Source organism: Crocuta crocuta, unplaced genomic scaffold (genome assembly GCF_008692635.1).
Source record: "Crocuta crocuta isolate KB4526 unplaced genomic scaffold, BGI_CrCroc_1.0 scaffold457, whole genome shotgun sequence".
Taxonomy (NCBI): Eukaryota; Metazoa; Chordata; class Mammalia; order Carnivora; family Hyaenidae; genus Crocuta; species Crocuta crocuta.
The window spans coordinates 2,293,700-2,317,017 of record NW_027531318.1 but is presented as its reverse complement, the minus strand read 5'-3'; the positions used below and the strand labels follow the sequence as shown (position 1 = coordinate 2,317,017).

Below are 23,318 nucleotides of genomic sequence, written 5' to 3'. Positions count from 1 at the left end.
TTGCTTTTGGTGTCAAATCAAAAAAAATAATCAGCAAGTCCAATGTCAAGGAGCTTATCCACCCTGTCTTCTTCTCAGAGGTTTATGGTTTCACAGAGGGGCTCACTAAGCAAGTTTGCATTAGTCCTATTTGAAGCCAATGAAGAAACTGGCACTTTGGTAAGTTAAGGCCTTCTAGCCAGCAGGTAAATCCACTAACTCATTGCGATGTTAATTTTATATGTCAACTTGTAGGGTGTTGTTTTTGAATAAGATTCATATTTAAATTGACTAAAACACACTGCCTTCCTCAACGTAGGTGGGGCACATTCAATGAGTTAAAGGTCAACCAAAACTGAGGGACAGGCCTCCCTAGCAAGAGGAGATTCTCCAGGAGACTGACATCAGACTTCATCTGCACCAATGGCTCTCCAGGTTCTACGACCTGCTGACCAAAACACTGCAGACTGGGACTTATGGCCTTGACAATCAAACCAGACAATCTGTTATGCTGAAATCTCTTCCTAAACACACATACCCTATTAGTTTGGTTTCTCTGGAGAACCGTGACTAGTACACCCAAGTACTGTCTTGCCCAAGCAGGACATCCACATGAGAGTGCCTTCTAGCAAGTAAATAAAGCCAAATGGAGTTTGTTCAGGACATACAGCAAGTGACATTGAGCCTCCGCTAAATATTTTGGTGTTAATTCAATACTGAACAGGTAACTTGAAACCAGAGTTTCTAATCTTCAAAGAGGACTTCAACTATTTCCATTTTGAGTTCAATCTGTTATAGATAGATAGATAGACAGATAGATAGATAGATAGATTAGATATAATAGATTAAGTTCTTATTTTTCAGCTTATCTCTTAACTCAGGCAAAAGACATCGTGGGCAAAGCATGTCCTCATGGGAACCAAAGCTAGCCCCTGAAGCAATAAGGACTCCCTTGAGCCAGTAAGGCCCAAGTGTGACTGACCCCAAGACAATGATCAACCGGACATTCACTGCCCACCTGTATGTGTTAGAGACAGTTAGTTAGGTTCTAACAGAAGGCTTGGAGGCCAAGAAAAAGGAAGTCAGTGCCAGCTACTGAGAAAGTCAGTTGCCTGTCCTGACAATACTCCAAAATAAAACCACAAGACTCTGGAACAAACCAGACAGGCACAAGATGGCTGACAAAGTAGGCCAGAATCTCTTGACCAAATAAGGAAAAAAAGGCTCAAAACCTGCTTCTGAGAAATCCCCACCCCCAAGGAGTGAGGGCACTCTCACATCTTGAGAGGATGCTTTCGCTTTTTTTAGTTTTTTTTTTTTTTTTCAAGTTTTGAGAGAGAGAAAGAGAGAGATCACAAGTGGGGGAGGAACAGAGAGAGAGGGAGAGGTAAAGAAACCTAAACAGGCCCTGCACTGTCAGCACAGAGCCCGATGCAGGGCTCAAACTCACAAACCAGGAGATCAAGACCTGAGCCAAAACCAAAAGTATGATGCTTAACCAACTGAGCCACCCAGACACCCAAGAGTATACTATCACTTTAATAAACATTCCTGCTAATGTCTCTTGTCTGCTGTGTTGTTTCTGCCCTGGAATTCTTTCTCCTAATGAGACCAAGAGCCTTCGGTGACATCTTTGGGACAGGTTGGGTTGAGGCCTCAGGGCCCGCAGTCTCTCCAGTTCACCCAGCAACACTTTCACCCACCAACCTTTGCTCCACATTTTCCTGAAGTTTTTTGTTTTTGTTTTTTTAGCAGTTTTTTGGAGACAGTCTTTGAGATAGTAGTCCACTGTCTTCCTGGTGTTGGTCTCACTGAAATAAATTCCTTTCTTGTTTCACCTCCAGCGGTCTCTGTGTCTGGATTTTGTCAACGGTGAGAAGCTGAACCTGGTTTGTTTGGGAGCCAAGATCTGGGTTGTTCTTGCACCCTTGCACCCTGGCTACAATCTGCCACTCTCATTAATTAAGATGATATTAATAAGACGTACAGAAAACTTACATCTCATAACTTCAAGAGGTCTAGTACTCATTGAATACCTTAATGACAAATTTTCAACTTCTCAGACTAAATCAATTATGGGTCATTGTAATAATCAACCAACAAACAAATTGAGTTTTATAACATATCTATTCTCAAGGTGCTTACAATTATATAAAAGTTTAAATAACATCAGAGAATTTCAAGATGTGAGTGAACTTAATGACTTGACCTCAAAAGGTACAGAGGTGGAGGCCCAGGAAGTCAATTTTTTAAGTTAGAAATGTAACATGAAATTTTTAACAACCCAGAACGCAATTATACTATATACACAGCAAGAGCAGAAACATAGGCACAGATGTTAGAGGACATATTAAAAACAAAACAAATAAACAACAACAACAAAACACCCAGAAACTGAAAAGAAAATATTTAGAAAAAAACAAACTGGGATTTCTGACTCAGCTTGGAAAACTCTCATTAGAAAAAATTTCCATTGTAATCAGAAATCAGACACACATACATATGCATATAACTTCTTTTGTTAAAGTGATTGAATTGTCATTTGCTGGGCAAATTTTCTCCTGAACACACAAGGCAAGTGGGAGAGGTGGATTGAAATGGCCCTTGGAATTCTCAGTGGAATATCCCATTTAAAGCCCATGCCACTTCTTCCCTTCAGTGATTGATAAGGATAAGGCTAATTATCAATTTCCTCACCAGGACTGCCTAAATGTTTTCAGAGAACATGTCTATCTTTACAGCTTATAACTCTGATTTTCTGTCTCACACTGTCCTAGACCTTAACAGGTGGTGATTACGGGCAATGACCATGCCCCCACCCCCCAACACACACACACACACACACACACACACACCAAAGTCCTCATATAACTTTTGATTCCCCAAAAAATTTACCAATAGCTTACTGATGACCAGAAGCCTTACTGATAACAGAAATGGTTGATTAACACTTATTTTGTATGTTACATGTATTATACACTGTATTCTTACAATAAAGTAAGCTAGAGAAAAGGAAATGTTATAAAATAAATGATAAGGAAGAGAAAATACATTTACAGTACTGCACCATATTTATAAAAAAAAATCCACACATATGTGGACTCACATGGTTCACACCTTCGTTCAAAGGATAACTGCACTTTATGTTTGAAATCATTCTGTTTTGCTAAAAGCTCTATGAGAAGATTCTAACAATAAAGAGGTGGTTATTCACCAATAGTCACACTGCATAATACCTGCCCTATTTGGCATTTACCTTTTCACTATTTCATGGTATGGTTACTGCTATACAAAAGTCACACACACACACACACACACACACACACCTATTTGTCTAATGAGATTTTCGTTTGCCATGCTTGGACAAGCATTCACTAAGTTAACAGATTTTTCACATATTTTTAATTTATATTCTTGTTTACATTTTTTTATGACTTTTAGTACTTTGTAAGGTTTAATTTCATAACCAACTGGGATTTATTTTGGTGCATGGTGAGAAAAAGCAATCTAGCTTTTTTAAGTGAATGGCCAATTATTTTAAACATGAAATAAACCATAATCTACAACTGTTTTTGAAATGCCACTTTAAACATTACATGCACATATTCATCAGGTCTGTTTCTATCTTGTTTCTCGTTAATGTGTTCAAATGTTCTCTTTGTCTATTTCTATAACCATATCATGCTATCTTAAGAATTTTAGCTCTAAAGTACATTTTGCCATCATTGTTGCCTGTGAAATAGTATGAATCACACTTGTGCCCAGTTGAAATTCTTTAAAATGAATCTGTCCATACCCTTTCCACCTATTCCTGCCATATACATACACAGATAACAATGTGATTTTGATTAGTTATCACTGACCAACTGATTTTATGAATAAAAAATAAGACTATAAATTTTCTATCATTCATACTTCTGAATGTGTAATATTTTCAAGGTTGTTTACTGATTTTCCTCCAAGGTCTGACTTGTCACCCATGATTGTAACTATGGAATATTTTAACATAACATTTTGTTTATTAGGTTTAAACTTGTCTGTTTATGAGTATGTAAAGAGAAGCCAAATCTCAAATTCTTCATACTCTTATATTTTTTTTGTCTGCCTAATATGACAGTATTTTTTGAAAAATGCACACGAGCATCACCTACTGGAGATACAGTTTTGTTAAATTTTTTCTCTATTCCTAAGAATTTGGGAATAACACGTTTTTATGCCATGCTGTTTGATGTATAAAAGATTGTGATTGTTATAATTTCAACTGGATGTTATGTGTCAATATAAAACATCCTCTCTTTTTACCCCACTCTGTGCATCCACACTAAAACCATACTTTCAGAGACTGATATGCTGATATGGCAATGCTTACTTTCATTACATTAGCATTGCCTGCTAGAACTTAACTTACTCCTTTATTTCTAGATTGTATTAAGATTTGTCTCTTTAACAGGATACAACTAGGTTTGCATTTTAATCTAAGCTGTAAGTGGTTACTTTTATTAAGAGAAATTACCTGTTATAATATGTCACAATAACTTATAATAAATAAAATACTTATAACTATAAGTTAATATGACAACTACTATGTTTAGCCTAATTACTGATATATCACTTTGTTTTTCCTGTTTATGATACACTTTTATTGTGCTTTCAGGCCTCCCTATTGTTTCTGTGCCTGAATCAAGTCTTCTTTTTTATTTGTTTTACTTTGTAGCCACGAAAAATATAACATGTCACAACTCATGAAGCCTTTTCTATGTATGTCAAACTACTACACTTACCAACTTTTGGTCTCTCTTATTGTGAAGGTGAATAACAAGCTATTCTAATGTCTCTGTCTGTTCTAGCCCAGTTTACCCAGAAGAAATCATGAAACATTATCCATCTAGGGTATTAACAATAAGTCCCCTTAAGATGAGACCAGTTGGGAATTTTATGAACCTATGCAGTCTCTACGTGACTCAGGAAGAGGGAGGACAAGTAACTTCATATTTAATTAATCAGAAGTTAGTTCCATTTATCTTTTCAACATCTCTGCATCCTGCAAAAGACAAAGCTCTTACCGTTTCTTTTGGAATCTGCATCTGGCTTGGCTCTGCATTCTAGAAGAATTGAAGAAAAATATAAATACAGACTGACCGAAGCCATCTTCAACACACAGGGACACAAAGCTTGACTATAAAGGAGATTTTGCTGGTTCTCAAAATCCACAAAATATACAGCAGGTGATTATATTATGGCTGCAGTATTAATGTCTTCCAAACTTTCACTGATGTGATTGTATTACCGTGTGTGTGTGTGTGTGTGTGTGTGTGTGTGTGTGTGAAGCCATTTTTCTAGATGTAAATTTTGACTTGCTTGCTAACGGTGTATCATGAATTTATTGTTTGGAAGAAAGCAAATCTCACCAGACTGGCTCTCTATTCGTGGCACTGTTTCTAATTTTGTTTTTTTAATTTCCCCAACTACATCTAAGTTACAAGGTATATGTTAACTGGATAGCTAGACCAGATAATAAGAGTCTGAACCACGAGTATTATACTTAAAATATTACACCGGTTATAAATGTGATGTTTTTCATGTATTATAGAGTTGCTTTAATTACACAGATATTTAGAAAGTTGGTTTATTTTAAAAAGCACATATTGATAAAAGTATTTTGTTTTAGACAAAGAATTTAAACACAGACACTCCAAACAGAGGAAAAGAGTTTTTGTAACTGGATTCAAAGATCATTTTAAATGCAACTCCCACTTTAAGTTTTTCAGAATTTTATTCTTTGAAATTTTAAAAAGCAGCTGCAACATGAATAATAGACTGACGGCCTACTGGCTCACTCCTTAATGAAAAGCTCACAAGCAATAAATTAAATAACCAAGAGAAAAAAAAATAAGCAGCAGAAGGGGAAAACAGAAGCCTGGAAGATCAAAATTGGACAAGAAGAACCTGAATAACCTTAAGCTGGCTGCCTGTTGGCACTAAGTCTGAGAAGGGCTGCTGAAGAGTGGGGTTTGAGCTTTGGCAATCTGATGATGCTAACTATTACCCAGCCTAAGATACACTGACAACGAATTAAAGCTTCATCAAGTCACATCTACAGCCTAGTATTTTTTTTTTAAGTGCTCATTTACAATTTAATAGAGACATCTCCAGATTTAGGATCAGGTGGCATTTTAAGCACAAAATTGGATAACAGTGGGGGGAAAATGAAAAACCGAATTTAAATTGAGAAATAATGCATTCAACATTTTAAAATAGAAATAAAGACATTTTTATAATTTTCAAAAGCCACTAAAACACAAGTATTCAGTTTTCAGCCCTATCACAATCTGAAATTCCATGAAATCACAGTAAATTTGGGTAACCAGGGGATGCGGTATTCCTACACTGAAATATATCTGGCTTATGATAAAAAGAAAATTTTAATGACCATGACACATCCATACTTGAAATATTAGCCTAAGAGACTTAAGGCTCAGGGCAAATTTGAGAACTGGGCCCCCTAAAACCTTGCCACTCCAGTATATATGGATTAACTGTTACAGAAAGCGAAGACCTAACTGAAAGAGATGTCAAATGTTCTCAAATGGCCCAACTCAAATCTGTTTTGAAATATTTAAAATACCACTTGTCCCGGAAAAAACCAATTTTCTTACCACATCAAAAGATAAAAGTGATTCCTCCAATTATGTTGTTTTTACACAAAAAATGAAACCTGGCACTTTTTGCAGAAAAACATGCAAACCATGTCAATTTAGTATACATATTTCATTCACACCAATACTATGTAAATACCTCTTGTATTTAGACATATTGATACACATATAAAAGATGAAGTAAATAGCAAACAAATGCCTTTTTGTTTTTCTGTCATTCCAAATCAGGTCTATATTAGTAATTGATGGCCGTGGGACTTAGTGCCACCCAGGACTCCTTACTTCCAACAATTATACTTTGAATAAGGCACCCCTTTCATATGACAGTAAGCAAGAAGCTTTACTTGGCTTAGCTAAATGCATTATGAAAATTTGAAATATGAAAATTTGTCATATGTAGTGGAGAAGATGGCAAGTGTTCAACACCAGCCTTTGAAGTGACAGTTACGAAATAATCAACGTCTCTGTATTCAATCAGTCCATCTGAAAGCGTTCAGTAATAAACATGTGCTGTCCTAGACAATATCCCTGTAATTTGATATTTAAAGTCCCCTACATTCAAAATTGTGAATATCTATTTCCAAAACTAAGGGGACTATAGGAAAAGAATGTTTATATTAAGGCTGAAAGATGTATAAAATATATACACTACTTGGAAAATGTCTCAGTAAACATGGGCCATCAGGTGCCTAGCCCAGATCCCTGGCTCATGTTCATCAGAAATCTTTCATCTGCTCTAAATTTACACACCAGTTCCCTTGGGTGGAAGGCATCTTCTTGGCGAAAGACCAGAAGGCTCACAGTCCCTTCCATCTTGGTGCTTCTCAATAGGGAAACAACTTCCTCTTGAGATTTTCCTGCTAAATCGACTCCATTTACCTAAAACAAATAAAAACTTTTCAGCTGCAATCCTGTGCAAATTTAAGACAGAAGAAAAGACACACATCCTAGAACCAAGCATGTCTATGATGAAGCACAAATCATTTCATGGTAAATTCTGCCATGATCCAGTAGCCAGCAGGCTGTTGTGGCTAATAAAGAAACACAGACTAGGTATCTAGAAGTGAGACAAAAAGCAGTAAATCTTTTAATGCTCTTTAATAAACCAAAAGCCACAGCCACCAGAGCATTAACAAGTAACAAGTAATAAACAAATACTATGTCCAAATCATCATGTTAACACAAAACTTACTGGCTTTGAACTGAGATATCTTGATGGCCTTGTGTATCACTGACTTTCTTATAACAAAATAACAAGGCGCTGCTGTTATAGGGGATGGTAAAAACAAAGTGAAAATATTTTGGAATAACTTCAGTGAAATTATACTGAAAACTATGAAGATAACTTTTCATCCCTAAAATGGAATCATTAAAGAAGAATGCAGAATAATAATAATGTTTTTGAAGGGGTAGCAATAGTTTGAGGTAGCAACACTTCAATATTTTCAATGGTTTAGGAAAATTCTACCAAAACAAAGAGATTTAAAATAGCCAATTCCTGAGGAATCTCATCATTTTGATTAAGTATAATAACATTATCATAAAGCACTATATATTTAAAAGAAATAAAAGTGAAAATTTCTTTTAAAAACTATTCAATAGTATTCACTTTCGTCAAAGATAAAATTCTGTCCAAGGCAATAGAGTGTATTATTTAAATTGTAATATTAAAATATCCCTGTAGTTAAAATGTTTTGGAACCTTTCCCTCTCCACTAAAAACAATCTTCTACCACTCAATGTATTCTAGTAAGCAACTGCATGAAATATACAAGAACAGTTTTAAAGAAAGGAAAAAATCCCAGGTAATAAAAACAAATTACTGATTTGATACTTTTTTTAAGGTATGCTTTCAAATTTCCAGGTACTCAGAAAAACTGCTCAAAAGATTGTTGATATTGTGTAGGTACAACTACAGATCACGGAAAGTTAGGCTTAATATGTGTGAAAATGTAGTTTCCAAGAAAGCTGACAGCTACAGACAATAAAGCCAAACTCTCGAGAAACACAGGTTGGAGGCTCTTCCCAATGTTCAAAAATAGAAATACAGCCTTTGTGATGTGTTGAGAGTAAAGCAATTATGTGAGGAAAGAAAGACAGAAGGAAGGAAGGAAGGAAGGAAGGAAGGANGAGGGAGGGAGGGAGGAAGGAAGGGAGGGAGGGAGGGAGGGAAGTTAACAGAAACGAAGGAACAAAGGAGTGAAGGAAGGAGGTGGGGCTGGTGCAGAACACACATTTTGGGGACTCAGGCAAAGATGACTAGATTGAAGTCCCATCTAAGTTTCCTACTACTTAATAAAAAAGAGCTACAAATGCAAATTTGGACAAATACTACTCAATTAATGCCCCAAGGACAAGTGGCCCCTCTAGAAACAACACTCTAAATAAAATTTATACTCAGACTTTTCCTTTTATTTAGACTGTATCAAAGCCCCTTTAAAAAATAGTGTCACACAAACAATGTGACCAGGAAAGGAGTAAGATTTAAGAAATCGAGGCCTAAAATGTGGACATGGAAGAATCTGAAGGCGAATCTTTTGCTCCATTACTTTTCGAGAAACCTCAGTCTGGAGAATTCAAAACTACGTACGCATCTACAAGTAAAGAAGAAAGGGTAATGCCATAAAAATGTCCTTTGAAAGGACAGCTGTAGAAATAAAAGAATTATTTGAACATGTCTCAAGAACAGTGATTTCCCAAAATGAGGATGAAAGGATCCAGTATATGAACAGCCCTGTTCAGAGTGGACTTTCAGCAAGCTGTGTGGGTATTTATAAATTTACCTGTGGAAAAGAATTTGCAGTATTTGGTGGCCTGGCACGGGTACTACCTTTCATTAGGCTTCACTAGAATCCATTTTCACAAGTTGAATCTTAGAGAATGTGTATTTTTGGACCATTACCTGTATTTTATGTAGAAAATAAAAGTGTTCTCATTGATTTAAAAAATGTCCTTTTTTTCTTATTTTTTTTATGTTTTATTTATTTCTGAGAGAAAGAGACAGCATGAACAGGGGAGGATCAGAGAGAGAGGGAGATATAGAATCTGAAACAGGCTCCAGGCTCTGAGCTGGCAGCACAGGGCCTGACATGGGGCTCGAACCCACAAACTGTGAGATCATGACCTGATCCAAAGTTGGACACTTAACCCACTGAGACACCCAGGCGCCCCCCCCAAAAATGTCCTTTTAATATCAGTGTTTGAATACTAGTTAATAATTAGGAAACACAATATGAATATAGACTATGTTTTCCGAAGAAAACAGTAAGAAAAATGACTAGTAAGATTTTTCTCAATCTTTCTTCCTTTTATTTGATATACACAGTGATCACACACACAGAAATTTCTATGTATGTTTATTTATGTCTAAGATGGTGTCAAACCGATGAACCAAAACTCATGAGATACAGAAATGAAATTCTGAAAAATGATTTCTTTTCTTTCTGACATTTGATTTTTATGTCTCAATTCATTCTCCATGCTGCCATTTCAAAATTTCCTCTCATCAAGACACACTGTTTTCATTTATTTCATTTGTCTCTGTTCTGATTACAAAGTAGATATCATTTCTATATTACCAGACATAAATTTAAAGTCATCTAGAAATATAACCTAACAGGCACTGTACTTACATAATGACAAATGTTATCTCATAAACCAAATGTCTGAGTGACTAAAAATTTATGAGCAAACTCAATGAAAAGATATTTCTCCTAAAATAACATAGAAAAAAGTAGAAGTAAAACAGAAATACACTTTTATGATGCATACTTCTGCTAAAATATATAATTTATTTTCATATTTATGAAAATATGAAAAAAGAACTGACCCTTAAAAATGGAACTTTATAAAGATTATGGCACTTTTGACTGAGAGAAGTCACTCACCTCTATAAGTCTATCTCCTGCCTTGAGTCTGCCGTCCTGAATGGCAGCCCCTCGGGGAAGGATGTTTTTCACATAAATTGGAGCTGAGCCACCTATTGTTACATCTCTGGAAGTGATGCTGAATCCCAAACCTTCTGTACCTAAACATATAACAACAACAACAAAAGTAAATAAAATGAGATACCTTGAATTTTACAGGTTTATGGAACATAAATGATTTGTTATTCTTTCCCTCAACTTGACATTTTGTCGCTTTCACAGTGGCCTGCACTGCTGTTAATATTGTGAAGATTTTATTTAATGTTTATTCATTTTTTAAAGTCAGTGAGAGACAGAGTGCAAGCGGAGGAGGGGAAGAGAGAGAGGGAGACCCAGAATCCGCAGCAGGCTCCAGGCTCTGAGCTGTCAGCAGATAGCTATGGGGCTTGAGCTCATGAACTATGAGATCGTGACCTGAGTCAAAGTCAGACACTTAAGCGACTAAGCCACCCATGTGCCCCTACCATAAAGGTTTTAATAGCTTTTTCAAAATAGACTAAATTATGGAAAGTTTAAATGGTTTATACTTCAAAATTCTTTATTAAGAAGAAATGGGAATCTAGTGCAAGATAGATGAAAGGTAATATATAAATACCATTGCTAACCATTTTAAATTGGTCTAATTATTTTGTGTGAAATAAATTTAATTCTCCATGTGGAAAAATTTTTCTGAAAAAATCCATAGTACCTCAAAAATCAATTATTATTGTGCAATAATGTTATCCAGATTTAAAGGGTAGGAGATGAAGCAAGGAAAGAGAAAATGATCAGGAAGTTGGAAAGGAAATTGTGAAAAGAGAAATTTTTCTGAATACAGAAAACAGAATTTCCCCAAACTGTAATTTGTTGTAAATTGTTGTAATTTACTGACAGGATGAACCATATTATATTTGTCTAGTTCAGTTCACCTATATCTTACCATGTATAGTTTCAATCAATTAATCAACAAAAAAAATTTTTTTTACAAATAGTTTATTGTCAAGTTGGTTTCCATATAACACCCAGTGCTCATCCCCACAAGTGCCCTCCTCCATGCCCATCACCTCCCTTCCCCTCTCCCCCTCCCCCATCAGCCCTCAGTTTGTTCTCAGCATTCAAGAGTCTCTCATGGTTTGCCTCTCTCCCTCTCCCCCACTATTTCCCCTTCTTCTCCCCCACGGTGCTCCATTAAGCTCCTCCTAATTCTCCTACATGTGCAAACATATGATATTTGTCCTTCTCTGCCTGACGTATTTCGCTCAGCATAACACCCTCAAGGTCCATCCATGTTGCTACACATGGCCAGATTTCATTCTTTGCCATGTAGTATTCCATGGTATAGATAAACCACATCTTCTTGATCCATTCGTCTGTTGATGGACACTTAGGCTCTTTCCATTTTTGGCTATTGTTGAGAGTGCTGCTATGAACATTGGGGTACATGTGCCCCTAGGCATCAGCACTCCTGTATCCCTTGGGTAAATTCCTAGCAGTGCTATTGCTGGGTCACAGGGGAGTTCTATTGTTAATTTTTTGAGGGACCTCCACACTTCAACAAAATTTTTTAAATAAAATACAAAGTCAATTTATCCATTGAAGATCCCATCTCTGATCATAGCTAGCAAGTCTAAGAATTATCATATTATGTTCAAAAGTACTTAAAGTAATAAGGCCTTTACAAAATACTGTGACATTCTGTATCATGTCAATTCTAGGCTTTTCAGGAGCTTTCTTGATAGGCATTCACAAGTGCAATGCAGTGCACACAAAGGGTTGTATGTTACTAGAAACAACAGGCAACAAGCCAAAATGAGCCAAGAAAAAAATGTAAAGACCACAACAAATTTCTAATGCATCACACAATTTTTATAACACTTCTAATAATAATTAATTTCTGCCAGAGCTTTTAAAATGTTTTATTAATGCTTATTTTTTTTTTTTTTTTTTGAGAGAGAGCAAGCAAGCGAGTTGGGGAAGGGCACAGAGGGAGAGAGACACAGAATTCAAAGCAGGCTCCAGGCTCTGAGGTGTCAGCACAGAGCCCAAAGTGGGGCTCAAACTCACCAATGGTGAGATCATGACCTAAGCTGAAGTCAGGCACTTAACTGACTGAGCCACCCAGGTGCCTCTTTTCTTCTTTTCTAATACTCAAATATCCACCCGACAGTCTACTATTAACATTTTTTTTAAAAAACTGGGATATACTTGACATGTAACATTTCATTAATTTCAGGTATACAATACAACAATTTTATGCTTTATGTTTATTCTTTTTTTGTTGTTGTTTGAGAGACAGACAGAGCACAAGCAGCGGAGGGGCAGACAGAGGGAGACACAGAATCCCAAGCAGGCTCCAGGCTCCAAGCTGTCAGCACAGAGCCTAATGCAGGGCTCGAACCAAGGAATGGTGAGATCATGACCTAAGCCAAAGTCAGATGCTTAACCAACTGAGCCATCCCAGCACCAAAACTAGAGCTTTTTAAAAAGTTACTCTGGGGGCACCTGGGTGGCTCAGTCAGTTAAGAGCCCAACTAACTCTTGATTTTGGCTCAAGTCATGATCTCATGATTTGTGAAATAGAACCCCATGTTGGTCGCTGCCCTGACAGTGTGGAGCCTGGAATCGTCTCTTTCCCCCTGTCCCTACCTGCTTGCGCTCGCTTCCTCACATTCTCTCTCTCAAAATAAAAGGGCAAAAGATATTAAAACATTAAAAAATAAATAAAAAGTTACTTTTAAGGATACTGGGATCCATTTCAGTCAAAACGATACTAGGAGAAATACCTCTGGTGTGGAAAGAAATACATAAAGGTGAATAATCTACAAAATACACTAACTTGGTGTGACACTCAACATGAAACTATAAGCAAGAGTATAAATTTGTAAGTAAATAATATAAGTAACTATAAATGAAAATGTGGCTTAAAGAAGAAACATAGAGCTGAAATAAAACAAACAAACAAAAAAAAACTACTCTATTGTTCTATCTGTAACAAAACCTACCATATATGTTTTCAAGTTCAAACAAAATATTCATTTACGTCAAGTCTGAAGTCACTTTAATGTGCCTGGACTGTTAATTTCTTGAGTCGTAGGTGCTGAAGACTTGAATGGCATCCTGTCTATATGAAATTTTCCTAATTATTCTGCTGGGACGTTTCCATATGTCTCTGGCTTTCATGAAACTCTAATGACTTGCAATAACATTTATTAAGAAAGAATTCTAAATTATTCTCCTTTTACAATATTAATTTGTATGAACTACAAAGACTGTTATATGAACCTCAATACTATTAAAATATCAGCAATAACCCCTAAATCTGTAAGCTAAAAGTTCAGGCAATGACCTTTAAAAGAAAGATAAATAGATATCAATTTTCATTTAGCAAAGCCAACAAAACATTTTGCACTGACTGAAACAGATTACTGACCTTCTCCTCTGACTTTATTAAAAAGCTAATTTCTACAAAAGAGCAGGGTACTTGAGAATGGCAAAATGGCAATAAATATTAAGAAATCATAATTATGGAAGCAAGTACATAAGAGCTATCCTATTTTGTCATGTTATATGACAGGGCTCCTAAATTATGCCAAAAAATCATTATAATGAAGGCCTGTCTTTAAAAAAAAAAATTAAATGTTTTATTTATTCCTGAGAGAGAGAGACAGTGTGAGCAGGGGAGGGTCAGAGAGACAGAGAGAGAGAGGGAGACACAGAATCTGAAGCAGGCTCCAGGCTCTGAGCCTGATGCAGGGCTCTAACCCACGAACCGTGAGATCATGACCTGAGCCGAAGTTGGACGCTTAACCAACTGAGCCACCCAGGTGCCCCATAGAAGGCCTATCATTTTAGTACTTAGAATTGGTCTCAGTTTATGAAGAACTGTCATTCAAAGCATGTCAGTTCACCTTGAACTGAGTTTGAAGTTTAACACTGACACACTCTATGTTTTTGATGTACTTCATTAAAAATGTTAAATGTAACAATCATAATTGGTAAAAATCTTAGTGGTTGGCTACAATGAAAGCTTGTTCAATTCTCATACAATCATTATTATTAAAATATGTTTATTCAGCACTAATCAAAGAGAATCCACTTTCTTCACTCCCATTTATCATAAACAATGCATTTTTCAAATAAAATACTTCTAAGTATTGACAGAACACACAGTTGGTTTCTGCCTTTTGTCATACATTCTCACAGTAAATTAAAATCAAGACAGATCTATGAGGTTCTATATCATTTAGAATACTCAAAGTCAGAAAAACATTTCAAAGAAAACCATTGTTTCCATTTTTCTAATCTTAATGATTGAGTGCTGTCTTTCTCCATTAGCTGCGTCGATGTAATCATATCTTTTTAAATGTTATTAAAATAAAACTGTTAATTTTTGTGTTCAAAGGAATGCTTCTTTTAGTGGCAAATAAAATTTCACTTCATCTAAAAGTTCATATTGTTTCATGAGTTATAAAATACAATTGTGTGAAAAACCGTAATTAACTAAACGAATACGCCTGTCAGTGTAGAAGGGCAATGGTATTTAGATATCTTTACAACAATGGCCAAGTAAAATATTTTCCCTTTGTTGCGAGATCCCAAGCAGAATTTCAATCTTTTGTACAATTCCATTTGTGTTTCTTAACCTGTTTTTGCTTAAAAAACAGGGCCTGTCATTTGAGTAGCGAAAAAGGAAGACAGGAGCTGATATTTATCTCATTCAGGAATTAACAAAGCTAACTGGGGGTTATGCTGATATAACTCTGCATTTGTAAGGTTTCAAAGTGGAGTAGAGCTGTCAGTTCCTGATCATGTCAACCAGGTATCTAGAGCTTAAAAGTCAGTAACCAGAAATAAGGAGTTTGTGGTTCACATAAAGTTCAATGAAAGAATATGATTAGAAAGGAAATAGGAATCTCAGAGTTTACAACCTTGTAAACCCTACTCCAAATGGAAAGAAGAATGGTCTAAATGTCAGGATATGGAAAATGTTCGAGTAAGATCTGCTGCCAAAAGCCATGTGACTTAAGGAAATCACTCAATCTCTCTTGGATTCATTTCCACCTGACTGTAGGAGTTGGATGAGCTCACGAAAAGAGAAATATTCTCTTTGACACCCTTTTGAAAGACATGATTTAAAAATATATCAAAGTGCCCAGCTAAAATGGATGATTAACAGCAAAAGTGTACCTCAGTGCCCCAAGTGGACAGCGTTTGGAAATCAGAAAATCAAGCCTAGCAGTGGGCTCTGAGTGTTTGAGAAGAAAAAAGGGAAAAGTATGCTTCCTGTATACAAGGATGTATGGTCTATGGAAGGGACAGTTAAATAAATATATAGATATAAGATGTAGGTAATAAAGAGTTGGCAAGGCCCATTAAAATTTCCCTTGTCATCCTAGGAAACGGAAGTAGTATAATATTCTGGAAAAGTAAGAGACAAGGAACCAATGGAATTCCCTTCTACCACAAACCACTACCAGCTTCAAACCAATTAATCACTTGCCCTTAACAAAATGATGGGGTTGAAATGTAAGTGCTCTAAAGCCTTCTTTGAGAGCTGTATCTGAATATCAAGTGGGGTGATCAAAACAGTCAATTCCTCATGATTGTTTTGGGTTTAATAGTACTATCCTGAAACCAATTTCCTCTATTATCAAAAATTTACTAGTACTTTCTTCATATAAGTTTATTTTTAAAAATCTTATTCTCTGAACTTTATATGTGAATTCTGAAATAGCAAAACAAATCTGAAAAGCATAAGAAATACAATTCTAAATACTTTTTTAAGTCGTTATATCAGTTCTTTCATATAATGATGGGTTGATTTTTAAATTAAATTCCATAAAACAAAACAAGGTGGCTCATACCTTTCTTCAGCTGGATATTAAGCCGCTTGCCTATCTTTTTGGTGTTATAACCACTGCTTACATTTGTACTAAATATATTTTGTGTTGCTGGAGCTGAGGGTGGTTTTCCGGAGGGGTGTGTGCTCTGAGGTAGTAGTCTGGGGTGAGAGTCTATCTGCTCAGGTGGGTGGTTCATTCGGGGCGTTCTCTGCAGTGCCTGAAGTCCAGCACTGTTCACACTCCTGTTCTCAATATACTGGCTGTCTGGACTGAAGCGGCTTGAATAGTAATTGTTCTTCTCACTTTGGGATAGTTGTTCATACTGCTCTTTATTTGCTGCGGGGACCACATGGAACCAAATGATCGGGGTACGCATGGCTTGGCGAAACATATGTTGTGCTCTGGATTCGAGAAAGAATGGAAAATTAGCAAATTAAGACTGGCAGACTAAGAGATATTATGAGCTTAGTTAAGTACACTAATTAAGCAACAAGAACTGACAGACTTCGTTGAAGCTGAAAAACAAAATTCTAATATCCCATTTATCAATCAAGTTTGCAAGCTCTGATAGAATAAATGTATCTTCAAATACAAATTTTCTCACTCTCTGACTAAAAATGACACAATTTTCTATAACTACGGATAAAGCACTACATTCTCAATCACAACTCATTAAATAATAGTTTTAAGCACAACAGAGGTATTATAATACCATAGGAATAGAAATTAAATGCAATGTACTTTGACATTATCCAATACATTTAAAAATTAAATTATAGGGGACAACTTGAGTTTTTGAAGAAATGAATATACTTACAAATATACTTAGAAAATGATAGAGAGCAACTATCCATTATGGGCAAAATTAATTCAAGTCTGTGGATGCAAAGATCCCAAGAACACCCATGTGGCCTCAGTGATTCTAAATGTGGGGAGTTTGGGTCCTCGTGTTGTTCCGTCACCAGCCTGAGAAAGTGCTAAAACTCCTGTTAGTTCCCGACTCAGAATGTACACCACGTTCTGAGGATTTCTGCTTATTCTTGCCTTGTTTTATAGGAACTGGACAATTGTTAAATTTTTAATTGAATGAGGACTTGAATCAGGATAAAGAGAATCTGAGTGGACCACACTGTACTCACTGGAGCTTTCTCTACTTATTCATACGCAGAGTCATGGTGTGCAACAAAGTTCGAAATGGGAGTTAAAGGATAATAAAAACTAGAGCACTGGCAAATTTTCCAAAAGCTGAGGAGGCAGCAAAATTGTGAAGTCTAAATTGGACCCATATTACTTTAAGAAGCACTCTATCAGAGGGCATTTTGAAATATAGTCTAATGGTAGTAATTACCCGGAGCTTGATTAAATTTTTAAAAGCTAGATAATGGCAAAAAATACTTCTCTCCAGTTTAAGGACAGAGGCACAGACACGTAGTTTGAAGCATTGCAATGCACTGCACTATCTCACACCGAAAGAACAGCAGAGCAGCCAGCAAGCACTTACTGTTCAAATCTTCTATTTCGAAGGTCGCCATCATTAATCCTGACAATGCAATCATTCTCATGAAAAAGGTTTTCTTGTTCAGCTTTACCACCTTTCTCCAATCGTTTTACTAATAACCCCAGGGTTCTGGAACATTAAGAATGCAAATCATTACACATGTAATATTTCTACCATGCACAATGCCCTACTGCTTTAATGCTGGTACTATATTTACAAAGGCTTCCTGATAAAGGAGTGCATTAAATCGTTATTAATACATTTGAAAATAACACCAACACAAAAAGCACAATGGTATAAATGATGTGTAGAAATGGATCCTTTCAATAAACCTAAGAAATTGTTCCTGGCTTGTCAGGATTATGTATCTGAAACAAACCATGTACTTCTCTCTACTCTTAGAAATGCATCAAACAGAGTTCACCTGATGGTTCAGTGGATACTGCAGTGTGGAGCATAGATGAGCATGTATTTGTGGATAGCTTTGGCGATTTTCTGTTTTAAGCTAGCTGGTACACTGCTGACGGCAAAACCCATCTCTGTGTGAAAGTGCAGGTAATGAAGAAAGGTGAACCTCATTGCATTGTGCAGTTGTGAAGAAAAATAGGAAAGTCTGAATTTGATATCTGAATTTGATATTGCCTAATATTCTGAATTTCAAAAGCTTGTCAGGTCTCCCAAATGTAACTAATTTGTTGCCATTATTCCCATTTGAAACAAATAGGAGAAAGCCAGTGATAGTTCAAATAACGTCAGTCACCTTTTCATGTGCTCAAATGTTCAAATAACATCAGTCACCTTTCACATGTGCTCAAATGGCAGGCTGAAAGAAAAACCTGAATGAACTTAAAAGTCCTCCAAAGAGACCAATAGGGAGACAGAAAAGCAAAACTTACTGGGATCACTTGTTTTAGAGCACTAACTTATTGACTGGCAGGAAGGACAGTCTAGATATCCTGGGACAAGAGGCAAACATTACATGACCCAGTACAAGGAACAGGATCTTTACCAACTTCTGGCGCTGTGACTGACTTGATAGTTAGCATAAATTATACATGATAATCATGTTAAAATTTTCATGAATCCAAAGCTTGGGTTTTCTTTCATAATCTTAATATTTAGAGATAATATCCAAACAAATACTAGAATTTAGAATCCTGTCAAAATTAAATTTGAAGACACCATAATTTTTAATAGCCTATACATATTCTACTGGGATATATTCTATTGGAAGATAGAGGTCTTTTTGCTGTGTTCTACACAAGCTTTCCAGAAAAGCGCCAAATAGATAGCTTCCTCTTTTAAATGTTTATAGTAATTGTTGTCTGTTCTGTGGCCATTTATCTCACTCCCCTGTAATTGTTACCTAAATACACATCTTATCAATCTTTACTGGTGCATTGTAAGCTACTGGTATACAGAGAAGATGGGATTCAGCAATGCACACTCAAGCACCTAGCTGATAGCAAGGTCTTAATGAAGAAAAACTGAATGAACTGAGCTGGGGCAAACAAGTATCAGGTTTCTAACAAACTTGCAAAACAGAATACGAGCAAGAAATTTAGAATCGGATTCTTTTTTTCATGAAGATGTCATTTATACCAAATATATGATTGAACTGAAATAAATTGACTTATATACAAAGGTCCTTTTTCACTTGTTACTTTGCAGTTTAAACTTGTTTCTTTCATGAATATTTGTAAAATTATTTTTAACTTTATTTTAATTTTTATTATTAAGTATATTATAGCATGTTTTACTAAGGTCTACTCCACCAAATGCAAAAATAATCAGAGGAGATAATATTTAATTGCATTTTTAAATTTTCTTTAATATTTATTTCTGAAAGAAAGAGAAAGAGAGTGAGAGAGACAGAGCATGAGCATGAGCATGAGCAGGGGAGAGCCAGAGAGAGAGGGAGGTACAGAATCCAAAGCAGGCTCCAGGACTCTGAGCTGTCAGATCAGAACCCGATGCGGATCATAACCTAAGCCAAAGCAGACGCTTAACCGACTGAGCCAACCAGGCACCCCAGAGGAGATAATATTTAAATTGCTTTCTGTAATTTTACCATTTGAGGATTAGTACCTACTAGTGTATGAGTCTAAAAATCTTAGTGACTGATAACATTATTACATAGGTGATTTTTGGTTACTTACCTGCCATATACTGGAAATACACAAATAAAAAAGTTCTCTTGGCTCAAAGGTGAGAACAAAGTACACTGACATAGCTGCATGAGCACTTAACTGTCTGAATCCTATGTGGAAGGAAGAGATTCCACATATGCCACCAATAATTAATTAAGTTACTGTTAAATGTCATCATGCCCATGATATATCTCCCCACATTTCCCTATTGTTTTAGTGTGTTTCTATGTGCAATTGACTAAGGCGTTCCATGCAGTTGATTAAGGTGTTCTATGGAAGGAATCAATTTATCAAGATGTATCTATGATTCTGTTCAATGAGACAAAATAATTTGAAAATCAAATTAAATCAATTAATAGTATGAGACTGAGAAAACATTTGGCCATTTTGCCATCAAAACAACCATGTAAAAGAGCAACTTGAAGGAAAAGATGACTCAGCCACCCACAGACAATCATAACATAACCAGATATGTGGTGCCACACCTGTTGCTAAATCAATCTCTACAGACCAAGAATGCTTTCCCAGAGTGCATGCATTCAGTGTGCAGTAAAAGTATGCCCTACCAAGCATCACTCCAGTTAATCAGTTTTTAATTGGTGAAATCATGGGTAATTTCTCAATATGGTTACAATAATCCTGCAATCAAAAGTGACTAATAATTATTATGTTCTTATGTATTCTGAAGTATGTTGTATATTCTCTAAATAGCCCATATAATATTTTTAAAGAAATATATCTATATACATATTATAGAGACAGATTATGTTTAATGAAAATTGTTCAACAATTAACTATTACTGATAATTAGTTTAAATTTACAAAAATTTACCCCAGATAGATCCCTTCAGTATTTACGACAGTTAAAAATAACACAATTTGGAAATTTGTAATTTAATTCTACAAGTGGAATCACTATTTTTCACATGAATAGCTCTATGGATTTATATTCATCTAAAAAACCATTTTTCTTTTATAATCTCCTCCCCCTCCCTCACTGGGAATCATTCTAGAATAATAATTCAAAGTAAAAAAGCATGACTGCTTCATTTATTGAATGGCTTGTCTTTCTAAGTCCTCATATACAGCCTAATTCATCAGTAATCCTTATGTAGAAAATGTTACAAATCATAAATAAACACCATCACATTTGCAAGGAATATAAACAGAAGTTTATTAAATGAGGCTTCTAGAATCCAAAGTTATTAAGATAGCCACAAAAATCTCAGAATCCTTTTTCTCAGCGCTCAGGACTAGGGTACTGATGAGGGCGGGGGAGCATGAATTTCACCCCAAGTAACACAGCAAGTGATCAGGGAATCAACGGAACAGACTGAATTAAGAAGAAGTTAGTAGCCTGCTGATTTCTAAGTACTTGACCACACTATTAGAATCATTCTCTCCAAAAGAATGGATTAATTTAAAAGTAAAGTGGTACAATCTGCAAAATTATCTCATTTGCTTCACTAGGTGAAAATGATTACAAAAGGAATGAGAATGAACTATCAAAAAAAAAAAAACTTCACAAGAAAATTGAACGGATACCATAACAGTGAGAGTGAGAATGAAAAGTACCCTCTGAAGGGAAATCACAGGGAAGGATAACACTTTCATGTTCCTGAAAAAGGTGAGAGTAAGCACAGAGATTTCCATACCTTCCACCTTCAATTTTAAAGCCATCCAAACAGTATAATTAAAAATAAATGTTAGGTATATATTTTGCAAATTCAACCAGGAACTAGTATTTGTTCTGAAGTGATGAAGAACTGACTGCCTATGGTGGTGTGGTTCCTGTATCACTTATTAGAGAAAATACTTGAAGCTAACGAAATTCCAAACATTTTTGGCCTGTCAGTGTGCTAGGACAGAGAACAGTTTTTTGTCTAAGAAGTTTGTACCAGAATTCCTCATTAGAGATAATCATTTTCCAAAAGAAGTCGTCACCTTGCACAAAAGAAAAACATGAAGAAGAGGGAAAAGAGGCAGTGGGGTGAGTTCTACTTGGTGGGGGTGGAGCTGGGGGTGGAAGGAATCAGCTGAGGAGCAGAATTCCCCGTGTGGGCTGTGCTGACAGACACAGAAGACAAGACATGAGCGCATGCAGCAGGGCGGATTTATGAAGGCGTGTCTGTAGGGTTTAGGAGGATAGAGACAGAGCCTCCTGCACCTCATGTGTGAATCTAATGTAAACCCTACTTGGCACATATGCGTTCTGAGCACATAGATTTTGTTTTCTGATAAATCTGAAACATCCCAAGCCTATCTCCTTTTCCCTTATTTTTTTTTTTAATTTTGGGGGGAAAACACTATATCTATTATGTACAAAACTCACTTCTGAATAATTTCCATCCAATAAAAATATGCAAATACACAACTGTTTCTTTAAGCCTGTTCTCCTGGCTCCTGAGCAATGTTTCTTACCAAAAGAGGGGGTGGTGGTGGTGCAAAGAAGAATACAGAAACCAAGCCATTGAAATGCAGTATCTTGGTACATGATTTGGGATGTATAATTAGAAATTTAACTGCTTAGATGATATTAAGGATTGCACCACTACATTTTCACAAGGTTCATTAGCCTAATTATGCACTTAATTAAAACAAGCTTAGTCATACATGTTAACATTTTCAATTCTAAGTATAAATTACAACCAATGATAAAACTGAAAATAAGTAACAAATGTTTTATTGACATCTAAATTGGCTACGCAAGTCTGAGTTTTGCTTTGATAATGTAAACTCCCACAACTGCCACCCAGCTGTATGGACCTGATCATAACACATCTTAATAAAAGCTGACACAGTATAAACATCACAACAGTAGTGAAGGCAGAGTAGGAGTATGCAGAATGGGATCCCATCAAGAAGACCGTCTCGGCTCACTGAACATGAGGGGCCAGTAATTATCTACATTTGATCCCTGAGAACCACAGCCACCTTCATAGCAGATGCAAACAGAAGAAAGTTCAGAGAAGTTCCAAGTTTAAAAAAAAAATCTTTGTTTTTAAAATCTTTAATAGGTAAATTAAAATAGATAAGTCCTTCAGCTTAGGGCAGAAATGATAAACGTCATACTTTTACATTTAAAGAAGCAAGATTTATCTAAATGTAAACTACGCTTTTCTGCCTAAAGGAAATGTATTATTATAGCCCTTCATTAGAACAAATAAGTCTACAGCTAAGAAAGCACAATCAAATGTTTTCAGACAAAGGCTACAGGTTCAGTTCATAAAGTTATATTGTGTTTCCTCAGAAGTAATGAAAACTGAATACTCAAAAATCAAGAGCATA

The 23,318-nt window shown here is 35.9% G+C and overlaps 1 protein-coding gene across 1 annotated transcript in view; it reads right to left on the bottom strand.

Moving 5' to 3' along the window:
* PARD3 (par-3 family cell polarity regulator) overlaps window positions 1–23,318 on the bottom strand; it is a 548,282-nt gene that overhangs the window by 254,243 nt on the left and 270,721 nt on the right. Inside the window, 5 exon segments of the mRNA XM_077771780.1 lie at window positions 5,043–5,081; window positions 7,386–7,514; window positions 10,522–10,661; window positions 16,404–16,783; window positions 17,884–18,009. Coding sequence (XP_077627906.1) covers window positions 5,043–5,081; window positions 7,386–7,514; window positions 10,522–10,661; window positions 16,404–16,783; window positions 17,884–18,009 — 814 coding nt within the window.